At 47.1% G+C, this 14102-nt stretch overlaps 1 protein-coding gene across 2 annotated transcripts in view; it reads left to right on the forward strand.

Moving 5' to 3' along the window:
- SMOC2 (SPARC related modular calcium binding 2) overlaps window positions 1-14102 on the forward strand; it is a 234841-nt gene that overhangs the window by 62861 nt on the left and 157878 nt on the right. For both annotated transcript variants that reach the window (XM_054971059.1, XM_054971135.1), the window contains exon 2: window positions 12033-12204. In XM_054971059.1, the coding sequence (XP_054827034.1) occupies window positions 12033-12204 (172 nt within the window). The remainder of the gene's footprint in view (window positions 1-12032; window positions 12205-14102) is intronic.

The raw sequence follows: 14102 nt of genomic DNA on the forward strand, positions 1-14102 counted from the left end.
TGCGATGTTAAAGGACAACTGTGGTCTTTGGAGGGATTTTAAACTTTATTAAATAAGACTTTATCGAAGGGAATATATATTAAGATCTTTACCATGGTTAATATAATATAATTGCAATATAGTGTAATAATAATCTCTATGAATAAATGGGGGGTTCGAGTGTTGTTGGAAGTCAACTGAGAATAGGGGGAGGGGAGGGGTGGGGTCATATATTTAGAAAGGTTTAATTTGGATAAGATGTATGTATTAACCAACTATTTTATATCACCTCATCCAATAAAATCTATTAAAAAAAATGAAAAACAGAATGCATTAAAAGAGACTATGTGGCTCTGGGCAAAAAGATTAAGGACGGGGAAGCACAGGTTGTGTTTTCATCAGTTCTTCCTGTTGAAGGCCATGATTTAGGAGGGGAAAGAAGAATACTCCAAATAATACTGCAGAATACTGCAATGCAAACAGCTAGGAAAGGCCTGCAGGCTTGGCTGCTGCCCCTTTGCCTGAAGCTTCCGAAAGTGATATGAATCACTTTGGAATGCTTTGCTTTGGAATTCCCGAATCAGCTCAGCAATGCTGGGGCCAATTCGGGAATCCTGAATCTTTCCAAATCAGGCTCAATTTGGGTTAAAAACTTGGATCAGAAACCCAAAGCACACATCCCTAGAGATATATACTTGTGATGAAATACATGTATCTGAACATGGAAGTTCGATTAAGAGTCTCTGGGTAAAAAAAATCCCTGGATCTCGATGTATTTAGCTTGGAGAGGAAACAAATGAGAGATGATATGATAACCATCTTCAAGTACTTGAAGGGCTGTTATATAGAGGGTGGTGTGAAATTGTTTTGCACTCCCCCAGAAAGTCGGACCAGAACCAACAGGTTGAAATTAAATCAAAATAGTTTTTGGCTATACATTAAGAAGAACTTCCTTATAGTTAGAGCAGTCCCTCATTGGAACAGGCTTCCTCAGAAGGTGGAGAGCCTCTTCTTACATGCTTAGGGTAAGGCTTATCAAAACCCTCGGGGTCAGGTAGCAATATTCCCCAGACCAGTTTAGCTAGGGATCCTGATGGAGTTTTGCCATCTGGGCATGGAGTAAGGGGTCACTGTGTATGGGAGGGAGGTATTTGGGAATTTCCTACATTTTGCAGATAGTTGAACTAGATGACCCTATAGGTCCCTTCCAATCTTGTGATTCTGTGATTCTATAAAAATTGAAGCTAAATGGCAAACAAGATTCTTCTTTCAGGGGAATGTGGCATTGAAGTATTGTTCACTGGCATTACTGCTACAGTGACACAGAGTCAGACTCCGATCAGAATCCTATAGCGTTATCACTCTGCATATGGATGGAAACCATTCTGAGGAACGATTATGATACAGGTTGGTTGTAGTGGATTTGATATTAACATTTATTTATTTATTTATTTATTTATTTATTTATTTATTTATTTATTTATTTATTTATTTATTTATTGTCCGCCTTTCTCACTGAGCTTCAAGATGAATTACATAGTGTAAGATTAATACAATCAGTATCAAGGACATTTCCATACAGTGTCAAGGACATTTTCATAAACAATGCCATAGGATAAATAAATACAAGTTTACAAAGACATAGCATAAGGAAGGATTCAATACAGAGTTGAAGAAATGCTGAAACAGAAGATAATCAATTCTCGGGCTGACATTAGACAACATGAAGCACAGGTAGTACATAGAGTACCTATTTAGAGCAACAGATAATATGTAAGGCTAACTCATTAGTGAGGCATCCCTACAATACCGCTCTCCTATCGGAGTAAAAAGCCTTTTTGAATAATTCAGTTTTGCATAGTTTGTGGAAACCAGGCAAGTGGGGTCTCTCCTGACCTCCTCAGGCAGACTGTTTCGCAGGGTAGGGGCAACCACAGAGAAAGCCCATGTACAAGCAGCTGTTGATTTTGCCCATGTGCAAGCTGGCACCTGCAAGAGATGAGCTAAGCTGCTGTGGAGGGATGTAGGGAAGGAAGTGGTCCCGTAGGTATGTTGGGCCAAGGCTGTGAAGAAATTTGTATGTAATAACCAAAACCTTGAATTAAGCATGGTAACTGATAGGTAGCCAATGGAGTGACTGTAGGATGGGAGTGATGTTCATGCTGCTGCTCGCTCCTGCTAACAGTCGAGCTGCAGCATTTTGCACCAATTGGAGCCTCCTAGTTAACTTAGGTGGGAGACCAGTGTGTAATGCATTACAATAGTCAAGTTTTGAAGTTACTATAGCATGGACCACGGCTGTCAGGCAGCGATCTAAGATTTCTACTGCATCCTGTGGGAACCTGGATAGTGAGATATAGAGTTGGGTATCATCTGCATATTGATGACATCCAACTCCATAGTTGTGAATGAGTTCTCCTAAAGGTTTTACATAGAAGTTGAATAACATGGGAGATAAGATTGTGCACTGCAGAACCACGCAAGATAGTTCCCATTCTGGAGAAAGCTGATCTCCGACAGCAACCCTTTGAGTCCGTTCTATGAAAAACAATTCAAACCAGCCCAGGGCAAATCCCAACATGGAGATGCGATAAATTAGTGATCTTGTCCGCACATGTGTCTTTGTCATTTGTTGACTGCAGAATCAAGAGGTGAAATTAGGGTGACCAACCCTAGGTTGCAAAATTCCTGAGGATTTCAGGATGAAGCCTGGAAATGGTGGGGTTTGGGTAGAGGAGGGACCTCCATGGGTATAATACCATAGAGTCCACCCTCAAAAGTAGCCATTTTCGCTAAGGAAACTGATCTCTGTAGTCTGTAGTTCATTTATAATTCTGGGAGATCTCCAGGCCTAGGCAGTCTGCATTTGGAAAGAAGCCATCAGAGATAAAATTTTCTGGACATGCCCCCCTAGCTGGCGGCCGTGCGACGCCACTTGAACCCTCCTCCCGAGAAGCACCGCCTGGTGGTGCCTCTTCAGATGGTACCTCATCCCAGATGTGGAGAGATGCCGCACATCTCTGCCACGGCTGACGCGCTGCCTACAATGCAGGCACTGGGCTGCTCGGGGATCCTCCGTTGTCTGGAAGTGCTTCCAGATTTCGGAGGAAAAGGGCATCCCACGCTTCCCAGGAAAAGGGCATCCCACGCTTCCCAGGAGAAGCGCTTTCGGGACCACCCTGAGGCACCTCCTGTGAGGTGCTCTGGCCAGACACACCGTGTCCCACTCTCGGCCGGGCAGGTGGGGATGGACAAGGCTGAAGGGGCAGAGATGTGGGCTCTTCCACCACAGTCTCTGCCTCTTCCTCCTGCATCCTCCCCTCCTGCACAGCCGTGAGAGGCCTGCTGCTGGCCTCAGAGGAAACTGGGGTGGACCGCCCCCGGGGGGGGGGGGGTCTCACGGGCAGTTCCTCCAACATCCTCCAGGTTCCTGGGGTGATCGTGAGGGATGGAAAAGTCACATGCCCCACGTCTATCCCAGGAGACACCACATGCTGCCCCTCCTCCAGCAGCTGGCTTGCAACCACTGGAGGAGGAGGATCCTCAGCAGCAGGCCCCTGCCCAGTGCCAGCCCCTGCCTGAGACACCTGGGTTGGGGGTGGCCCTCCAGCAGCTGCCTCAGGAAAGAGAGCCTTGTGCACCCTCTTCCTGTCACCAGAAGCCAGGCTGGTGAACGGCAGCAGCGCAGGGGAGGGCCTCCTCCGCTCAGATGGGGGGGCTGCCGCAGCAGTCCCCCTCTCCCTCCCCTCCTCCCGTCTAGATTTCTCCCTAACCTTTCCCCCGGGTCCCCTCTCTGCTTTCCTCTCTGACATACTTTCCCCTCCCGAAATCTACCCTAACTAATCAGAAAAGCTTGGGAAAACAAAGGTCAACTTTGTTTTCGAGACCTAAGTTACCTGCTATAAATCTGTGTTTCTAGTGGCTCTGTGACTTGGAGATGAACAATCAAGTGCCTTTTTTAAGCGACCCTATTTATGTCGGGGAACCTGTGCCTGCCAAACAGCTGAATTCCTCCGGAATTGAGCTGGCCCTAAACCTCAATAACAGGTGACACAGCCTTAGACACTCACACACTAGTATGCCCGGGCTGGCCTGGCAACACCACGGGTGCCAGAGATGGGCAGTAGAACCCTAGTTATGGGGGCACTAATGGGAAGCCTATTGACAGCTATTCCAAATGTGTATATATATAGAATTCAATCCTAACTCTCACTCACTAATGCTTTTCCTGCTGAGTCCCTATTTAATTTTTTAAAAAAACTATGCTTGGTTTCCCTATTGATTACGTTGAGGGCAATTAGCCACTTCACCTACCAACTGGCCTACCTACCTAAGACACTATTTAGTGGGAACAATGTTTCTGTGGTGTGTCGGTGTGGGGTGTGGATGTGGTGGTCTGAAGATGAGCCTCCCCCCTCCCAAGCTAGCAAGAACCCACCCCTAAGCCCACCCAAATATGAACCCGGACTCGCTCACCACCACCAGTCCTGCAGTCCAGCAATGTTCAGGCGGTCTTGCAGCTGGTCCTCCTCTCCTCCGCGATGCTGTCAAGAAAGTTGGAAATGTTAACAGAGTCAATACCACACACCGCACACGCAACCCCCAAAAGTCAAGGCCCCGATCTACAAGTCAAGTCAAGGCCACCCCCCCCAAAAGGCTAGGGCCAACCAGTGGTAAAACAAAACACATCCACCCAGCAGAGCTTCTGGCCTGTGTAGGCCCAAAGCTGGCACACTAATTTTTTGTCCTGGGAAACAGTAGATCAAGCCCACCCCACACTCAAACATGACAAAGGAAACATCAAAGAAAGCAAGCACGGCAATCAATGCTGACCCCCCCAACCCTCAAACAATGCCCTGTTGCCCAACTAGAAAATGCCCCCCCTAGCCCAAGCCATAAAGACCAAACTAAAGCATATGCTAGCAGATTGCCACAGCAGCAGACATAAGTTCAAAAAACCATTTTTTCAACAACCCTACCAGTCCTCCTCTCCAGATGTCCAGCAGCAAAGTTGATCCTCCACGCAGAGATCTGCAGGCCGATGTCCACCAAGTGCAGTCCAGTCCAGAAGAGGTCCACGAACAGTAAACAACCTGTTTGTGAAGCATAACTGTGAGTGCCAGGCCAGCTACCAGAGGGGGTGACCAAAGCCAGAGCAGCAGGCCTGTGTGTGGGCCAAAGGCTGGCACACTTGTTCAGGAGCACGGTGGGAAGCCTTGGAAGCAGGGGACCAAACACAGAAAAACAACCTCACACCATTCCAGTTTGTGAAGCATAACTGTGAGTGCCAGGCCAGCTACCAGAGGGGGTGACCAAAGCCAGAGCAGCAGGCCTGTGTGTGGGCCAGAGGCTGGCACACTTGTTCAGGAGCATGGTGGGAAGCCTTGGAAGCAGGGGACCAAACACAGAAAAACAACCTCACACCATTCCAGTTTGTGAAGCATAACTGTGAGTGCCAGGCCAGCTACCAGAGGGGTGACCAAAGCCAGAGCAGCAGGCCTGTGTGTGGGCCAGAGGCTGGCACACTTGTTCAGGAGCCTGGTGGGAAGCCTTGGAAGCAGGGGACCAAACAGAAAAACAAGCCCACACCATTCCAGCTTGTGAAGCATAACTGTGAGTGCCAGGCCAGCTACCAGAGGGGTGACCAAAGCCGGAGCAGCAGGCCTGTGTGTGGGCCAGAGGCTGGCACACTTGTTCAAGAGCCTGGTGGGAAGCCTTGGAAGCAGGGGACCAAACACAGAAAAACAAGCCCACACCATTCCAGCTTGTGAAGCATAACTGTGAGTGCCAGGCCAGCTACCAGAGGGGTGACCAAAGCTGGAGCAGCAGGCCTGTGTGTGGGCCAGAGGCTGGCACACTTGTTCAAGAGCCTGGTGGGAAGCCTTGGAAGCAGGGGACCAAACACAGAACCTCACACCATCCCAGTTTATGAAGCATAACTGTGAGTGCCAGGCCAGCTACCAGAGGGGTGACCAAAGCCAGAGCAGCAGGCCTGTGTGTGGGCCAGAGGCTGGCACACTTGTTCAAGAGCCTGGTGGGAAGCCTTGGGAGAAGGGGGCCAGACACAGCAAAGCAACCCCTCACCAATTCAGTTTGTGAAGCATAATTGTGAGAGCTAGCCAGAAGAAAGGCACCAAAGCCACCCAGCAGAGCTTCTGGCCTGTGTAGGCCCAAAGCTGGGACACTCATTTTTTATTCCTGGGAAATAGTAGATCAAGCCCACCCCACACTCAAGCATGACAAAGTAAACATTAAAGAAGGCAAGCACAACAACCAATGCTGAACCCCCCCACCCCCAAACATTGTCTGCCCAACCTGTCCCCCAGGCCATGCCAAGACTTAACTGAAACACCGTTTTGCAGAGGCAGGCCACAGCAGCACATTGCCCAGCATCAAAAAAATTACAAAAATTTAAAAACGCCTACCAGGTCTCCTCTCAGGATGTCCAGCACAGTTGATCCTCCAGGCAGATGTCCTCCAGGTGCAGTCTCTCTTCTCTCTCGGTCAGCAGCAGCAACAGAAGTGTTCCAGACCAGTCTGGCCCCAAATTTAAATCCCCTGCTGCAGCCTCAGCCAAAGATTTAAATCTATTGGCTGGCAGAAGGATGCAGCAGTGGGATTGGTGACTCCTAAAGTCCCCCCTCCCCTGCCTTTCCCCACCCACACTCCAACAGTCACCCTCCTCCTGCTCCCCTCCCCTACCTGTTAATTTTGGCGGGAATCTCTGCTTCCACTGCTTTGCAAATGCAAAGTGCAATGCTAGCAGCAATGCACCTTGCATTTGCAAGGCAAAGCACAGGATTCCCTATCCTCCTTTGCAAGAGGGGTGGGGGGTGACAGAAGGAGTGAGTGATTCACTCCTTCTCCCCCCCTCCCCTCTTCGAAGAGCCTGCAGGAAGCCTTAGCTTCCAGCAGGATTTTGCTAGACGCTTGCTAAGGCAAACGCCTAGCAAAAACAAAATGGCGATTCTTGAATGCCGAAAGAAAGCCGAAACAAGCCGAAACGTTTCGGCTTGTTTTGTTTCGGATAACCCGAAACGTTTCGGCTTTCCCCGAAACATTTAGGATAACCCGAAATAACCCGAAAGACGTTTCTTTCGGCTTTCTTTCGGGATTCGGAGAGCCGAAACGCACATCCCTATGCATGAGCCTTCCGCCTCGCTGCTGGCTCGCCGGACTTGGTCTTCCGAGGCGCTATTTCCGCCTCCTATCCATGCACCCCCTCACCTCCACTATCCTGCGCTGAGGGGCTGGGTTGCTGGTTGCCATCTGGAGCTTCAGGGGCTGGGGGTGCATCTCGCGCTGGCTGTTCCAGCCCCTCCTCCTCAGAGGAGGAATCATCTGCTGGCAGAGCGCCCTGCTGGGGCGGGTCTCCAACAGATTTGTTGTAATTTCATGAAAAGCTCAGTCTCCTCCTTGAGGATGGCAAGCCTAGTGAGGACTTTAACCCTCCAATACACTTGAGTTTTATATCTCTATTTAGAGGTTATCTGCATTGTCTCATTTTATAGCTTTTAGTGAACAGATACAGAACAAAGCTCCCACCAGTGTTTTAGATGCTGTTGGGCAAAGCTCAGCTAAACTTCTTCTCCCTGAATCTTTCCAATTGCTTTTTAATTCCTTCTATGCTTAGGGCTATCACGACATTCAGTGGACCTGAATTCCGCAATCTAATTAATCATTGAGTAAAGAAGCACCTCCTTTTGTCTGTTCTGAATATATTGCCTATTAACTGCTCTTGGTGGCATCAAGATATAGTATTACAGGAGAGAGTTAGAAATAATAAATGCTAGGTACATGATAAGAAAATAGTTGTTACAGATTTTGTATGTGCAGATTTAGTAGCAATTGAGAAGTACTGAACACTCTGTAAACTCTGGCAACATTTCAGCTGGTTTATGGCATTCTTTAAGAGCTTTCCTTTGTGCTTCCTGGATGATTATCTACTCGTAACTGCATGCCTGTCATACTTTATTTGTTATTTAAAACAGTGAAATGATAAAGAAGTTTGTCTGCAAATCTGAATGAGAATGACATCTACTCTGTTGAGTGGAAAATAAATTTTGAGCACAGGTGTGGCTGTGTAATATGGCTTCAAAACTGATCACATTTTTATATTTGTTTCAGCATTTGCAATTGTCTTTCTCAATTCTGAGGCTTTTGGGGGGGCTAGGGGGATGTTTTGCCTGAAAGGTACTTTTAAATTTTAATGACCCCCCTAGCCCCCACAAAAGCCCAAACAAATTGCCTATTACTGTGAATTCTCTTTGCCTCAAACCCCTCCAAATTGCTGATCACTGTGAAATAATTCTCTTTTCTCCTTCAACACACTTCTGAAAACCATTCAGTAGGAAGGAACTGGTCTGCTGTAATATTTATTTATTTAATTCAATTTATATTCTGCCCTCCCCGCATCAGCAGGCTCAGGGTGGATTACAATCAGTATAATAATTTAAAATACATATAACTTTAAAACCAGTAAAACCACATAAATATTTAAAACACACCGCAGCAGATTTCTCCAATAACCACCACCCAACCATCTCCAAAGTATTTAACAGGCTGAGTGGGTAGGGGTGTGTGTTTTCCTCTAGTTGGCCGGTGGGGTGGCTCAACCAGCGTCAACCATACGCCTGCCGGAACAGATCCATCTTGCAGGCCCGGTGGAAGGATAACAAATCTAGCCAGGCCCTAATGTCTTTAGGCAGAGCATTCCACCAGGTTGGATGCAGGACCAAAAAGGCCCTGGCCCTGATGGATGCTAGGTGGGCCTCTCTGGGGCCAAGGACCATTAACAGCTGTTTGTTGCTAGATCGACATGTCCTCTGGGGCTCATATAGGGAGAGGCAATCCTGCAGATACACTGGTCCCAGTCTGCATAGGGCTTTATAGGTTAATACCAAAACCTTGAATCTGATCCAGTACTCCACCGGTAACCAATGCAGCTGGTGCCATACCAGTGTAACATGTACATTAGAAGGCACTACAGTGATGACACTCGCCACCGCATTTTGGACCAGTTGTAACCGCCAGATTAAGTTCAAGGGAAGCCCTCCGTAGATCATGTTACAGTAGTTTAACCTTTAGGTGACCATTGCCTGGACCACTGAAGTTAAGTCGCGGGTTGAAAGATAGGGGGCAAGTTGTCTGGTCTGTCGGAGATGGAAGAACGATGACCTGGCAACCACCATGACCTGGGCATCCATTTTCAAGGAGGCATCCAGGATCACCCCCAGGCTCCTAACTCTCAGAGCTGTTGTAAGCACCACCCCATCAAGTGTAGGAAGCCTGGGCTTCAAATCCACACTCCCGCAACTCAAGTACAACTCTCCATCTTCGAGGGGTTTAACTTCAGTTGACTCTGCCTCAACCATCCAGCCACAGCTTCAAAAGCATGCTCCAGGACATCCGGGGTTGATCCAGGCCATCCTTCCATCAACAGGTATAGATGGGTGTCATCAGCGTACTGATGACACCTAAGCCCGAAACTTCACACCAGCTGGGTGAGGGGGCACATACAGATGTTGAACAATAATGGGGAGAGTATTGCCCCCTGTGGCACACCACACACTAGTAGATAGTGGGATGACAACTTCTCCCCTAGCGCCACCCTCTGTCCTCGACCATGGAGAAAGGAGACAAGCCACTGTAATGCTATCCCTTGAGTTCTCACGTCAGCGAGGCGGTAGGTCAGAAGATCATAATCGACCATATCAAATGCTGCCAAAAGATATAGTAAAATAACTAAGTAGTAATAACTAAGATTCTTAACATACCATTCTTCTTCTTAACACTCAAATGGCTGATGTACATCCATTTAAAAAATAACATGACCTCTCCAAGATGGTGTCAGAAAAGTATGTACAAGAAATGTGTTTCCATATTAAACATACTTTAGCACGTGTAACATGCATATTTCGGTTGAAATCCTAATTCGATATTCAGGACTAGACATGGGCACGATCTGGATTACGATTTCAAAAAAACCCTGATTTTGGCGTTTACGCCATCGTGACTCAGCTAATCGGTTCCGTCCACGGCAACCGATCCAGCAGTCGGGGGTTTGCTTGTTCGGTACTTGATCGGATATATCAGTTTCTGTTTGAAATTGCAGACACTCTTGTGCCAGTAATTTATTCCCGGGGCAACGGAGCCAGGGGAATGAGCTATGTTTGCTCTCCTTCTGTCGCCCTCGAAACACGAATGGAAGCCCAGCTTTCCTTGATTAGCAGGCTTCCTTCCAACCACGGAGCTGCAACCCAGGGGAGGGAGGGGGAAGGGGGTGTTCTGAAGCCATGGGCACAACGGAAAGGCAAAAGGCAGCGCGGGAGGCCGGGAGGCCACTCGGGCCATTCGTCTTTCCCCAGGACAAGCGATGTGCGGGCAAGCCAGCTGCCCCTTGTCCTGGGGAAAGGCAAAAGGCAGTGCGGGAGGCTGGGAGGCTGCCTGCGCCATTTGCCTTGCCCAAGGACAAGGGGCGCACGGGCAAGCCAGCTGCCCTTTGTCTTGCGGGGCAGGTGAATGGCGCGGGCAGCCACCAAGCCACTCGCGCTGCCGCCAGCTCCGCAGCGCACCGGGACAGCCAGCTTGCTGCGTGGGCGGGGGTGGGGGCGACCCAGGAGCACGCTGGCACACGCAAGAGCCTGACTACGGTTGCCCTGGGTGCTGGCAACCGTAGATCCGGCCCTGGGAATGTCTCCTCCGTGAGGGGAGGTGGCTCGTTGCTGGGTTAAAAACTTTCCCCTCCCTCTACTCTAAGTGTGTGTGTGTGTGTGTGTGTGTGTGTGTGTCTGTGTGTGTGTGTGTGTGAATGTCCCCTCCCTCCCTGAAGGGAGGCGGCTCATTGCCGCCTCCCCCTGTCCGCTGGGCCTGGCGGCCGCTGCTAACAACCACCGTTCCTATATCACTGGAAACAGCGGGGCGCCCTCCCGCTTTGGCCTTCCCGATTCCGAATCGGAAATGGAATTTGATCAGTTAGAATCGGTGGCCTGGGTTCGGCAGCAGCCTGGATCCACAAACGGCTTAATTGGTGTTTTTTTTTGGATCGTGCCCATCTCTATTCAGGACACCAGAATCAATAAGGTTTGGCCAGCTTATAAATGGGCTTGAAATTTTTGAAAATGGTATTACATGAAATCCCCAAAGTGGTGCCCATGGGTACCATTGTGCCCAACAACTCCTTTCCTGGTGTCTACCAGGTTTGTTTGGTTTTTAAGAAAAAGAATGTTTGGGCAGAAGCTGCTTCCACAGCACAAGTGTAACCCCCAGAGTCCCAAGGACCAGGTTCAATATGTTTACCAATTCAAATATAAATGCAATTTATTTAAACACAACTATGAAAACATTTCCAAAGTTATTAATACTGGATCAGTAACCAGTGACCCCAGAGTACAGTCCCACTCACAACCCCCTGGTAAAATGTGCAGACAGGTCTGTAGATTTGGCCAGAGTCTTTGCCTGGAACAGCGTCCCAAATATCTAGCAGGCCTTGCCACAGCAGTACTCTTCTTGTGAAAATGCTGTCTGAATCCTGGGGCTTGCTTGTTGCCCTAGGAGCAGTTCTCCTTTTCTCCTAGCAAGATGAAGTGGGGCAGCTCTGTGCTAGGGTGCTGTGACTGAAGGTAAGCTGTAGCAGCCATTTTGAGGCAGCCATTGTGTGGTTGCGGCCACCACAGTGTCAGAATTCCAAATGTGCCCATAGGCTGAAAAAGGCTGAGGACTTCTGAACTAAGGGATAACACTTGCAGGCCATGATTTATATATTGGTTTAGGATTACAAATGGAAACTGGCCAGACGAATTCTTCCTTGGAATGTTATCTAGCCATTGCCCATGTGCCTCTTTGAAAGCTAAAGCTATGTTTTTGTGCTCTTTTCCGTCATTCAGTATTACTTGTAAACTGTGAAGAAATCCACATCCAGGATTGCAGGGGTGGTGGTGGTGGTGGTCATGGGGACAGAATAGCTTTCATTCTATGTGACAAGCAGCTGATAGTTTGATAGTTAGTAGTGCTTTTCCATAGTGTAATTTTGTTTGTTTGTTTTCTTGTTTAAGTTTTTAAGAGTGGAACAAGACAAGGACCAAAAATGCAGCCAGGATTGCACAGGATCACCTCAGAAGTCATTGTGTGCTTCAGATGGCAGGACTTTTTTGTCCAGGTGTGAATATCTGCGAGCAAAATGTAAAGATCCTCAGCTACGAATTGAGTACAAGGGCAACTGCAAAGGTAAGGAATTCTCAAAATATATTATAGGACTGTTTCTTCCCACATGAACTCGTGTAACAATTCTACGTTTTCAGTCAAGATCTGTTGGTTGTCCCTCATGCTGGCAGGTTAGATCAGGCTCTGCTGATCTGCAGGCTTTCTCTGTGGTGCTTGCTCCTTCAGTGTGGAATACAGAAGGGGCTGAGGCTTTAGTTATAGGACATCAATTTTGCAGAAGGTCCCAGGTTCAATCCCCACAATCTCCAGTTGAAAAGATCAGGTGATATGAAAGACCTCTACCTAAGATCTTGGAGAGCCATTGCCAGTCAGCTTGGCTAATATTTATTTTGATGGACCAGTGATCTGATTCAGAATAAGGCAGCTTCATGTGTTCATGTGACCAACAGAACACCCTTACAGAAAATGGGAGGGAGGTCTCCATTTTATTGTAATTCTAGAAATTATGGCAAACTTTTAAAGAACATTTTGTCTACAAAGGCTAAATTCATAAAAGTGTTTGTCCAGTACATATTACTTAGATGATTTTGTTTTTTTATTGGTCTTATTGGTTTCAGTTTTTGTATTCTGCTTTGGGTTTACTGGAGAAAGGCAGAGTAAAAATCTTTTAAATAAATAATAATTATTATTATTTATGTCATTTTTAGCCCACCTTTCTCACTGAGACTCATGGCAGGTTTCATAGTGTAAGATTAGTACAATCAATATCTAGGTATTTCCTAAACAATGCCACAGGATAAATAAATACAAGTTCATAAAGACCTAGCATTAACAAGAATCCAATAAAGAGTTGAAGCAATGCTGAAACAGAGCATAAGCAATTCTTGGACTGACATTAGACAACATATAACTATCCAGTAGGTTCATACTTGAGGCACAGGTAGTACATAGGAGCACATACTTAAAGCAACGGATAGTACATATGGCAACATAGTGGTTAAGTCTATAGTTCCAAACTTTTTAGTCAAGCATCTCTTTGAGATCATCTCTCGAGTCTACAATACAGCCCTCCTGAGTAAAAAACCTTTTTAAATAATTCAGCTTTGCATTGCTTGTGGAAAGTCAGGAGGGTGGGGGCTCTCTGACCTTCTCAGGCAGGCAGTTCCACAGGGTAGGAGCCACCACAGAAAATGCCTGTGTACAGGCAGCTGTTTATTTCACCCATGTGCAAGGTGGTTCCTACAAGGGACCCTGTTCAGATAAATGAAGCTGCCGTGGTCTACTGAGTCAAAGGCTGCATTTAGACCCAGGAGGAGCAATAAGGAGGCATGGCCTTTGTCTATATTCAGATTGTAATGCAGACTGTACTATTCTGCTTTCTATGCTGCTTAAAATGCCAGTACATTAAATAATGGGAGTACTGTTATTACATTTTATCCTATCTTGCCTCAAGGATCTCAAGGTGGCCTACATAATTTTCCTGGACATGGGGGAACTTGTACTCTGAGATTCTAGTCCAATGCTCTAACCACTATAAAACAGAGCTGTTTCAAGCATCTGCCCAATGTTTATGGTTCTTATTCTGTAAACTACCTACTACTCGGAAAGTAATATGGGCTCCATTTAGGAGACCAAACTGCCCTGTTTGATTCCAAAAGCTTACGTTGAAGAATGAGTATGTTTAGATTTGCATGTGAGTTCTGCTCACTTCACTCTGCTGCTTAGTTTTCAGTACTGCTGCATCTCTTAACTGATGTGTGGGCGGTTTAGAAATTGGAGGAAATGTTTGAAATGGTGTTACATTTCTCACTTCTGTTTCACCACTCACCCCCTCCTCCTCCTGGCTTCCTTATCTAGTCTCTTCCCATCCAGTTCTGATAATTCCATTTTGTGATCTAACTGTAAGCCATTTTGGCTAATTGTTGCTGAACTACTCATATTTGCATTGCTGCAGGCTTGGG

Source organism: Eublepharis macularius, chromosome 1 (assembly GCF_028583425.1).
Source record: "Eublepharis macularius isolate TG4126 chromosome 1, MPM_Emac_v1.0, whole genome shotgun sequence".
Classification (NCBI taxonomy): domain Eukaryota; kingdom Metazoa; phylum Chordata; class Lepidosauria; order Squamata; family Eublepharidae; genus Eublepharis; species Eublepharis macularius.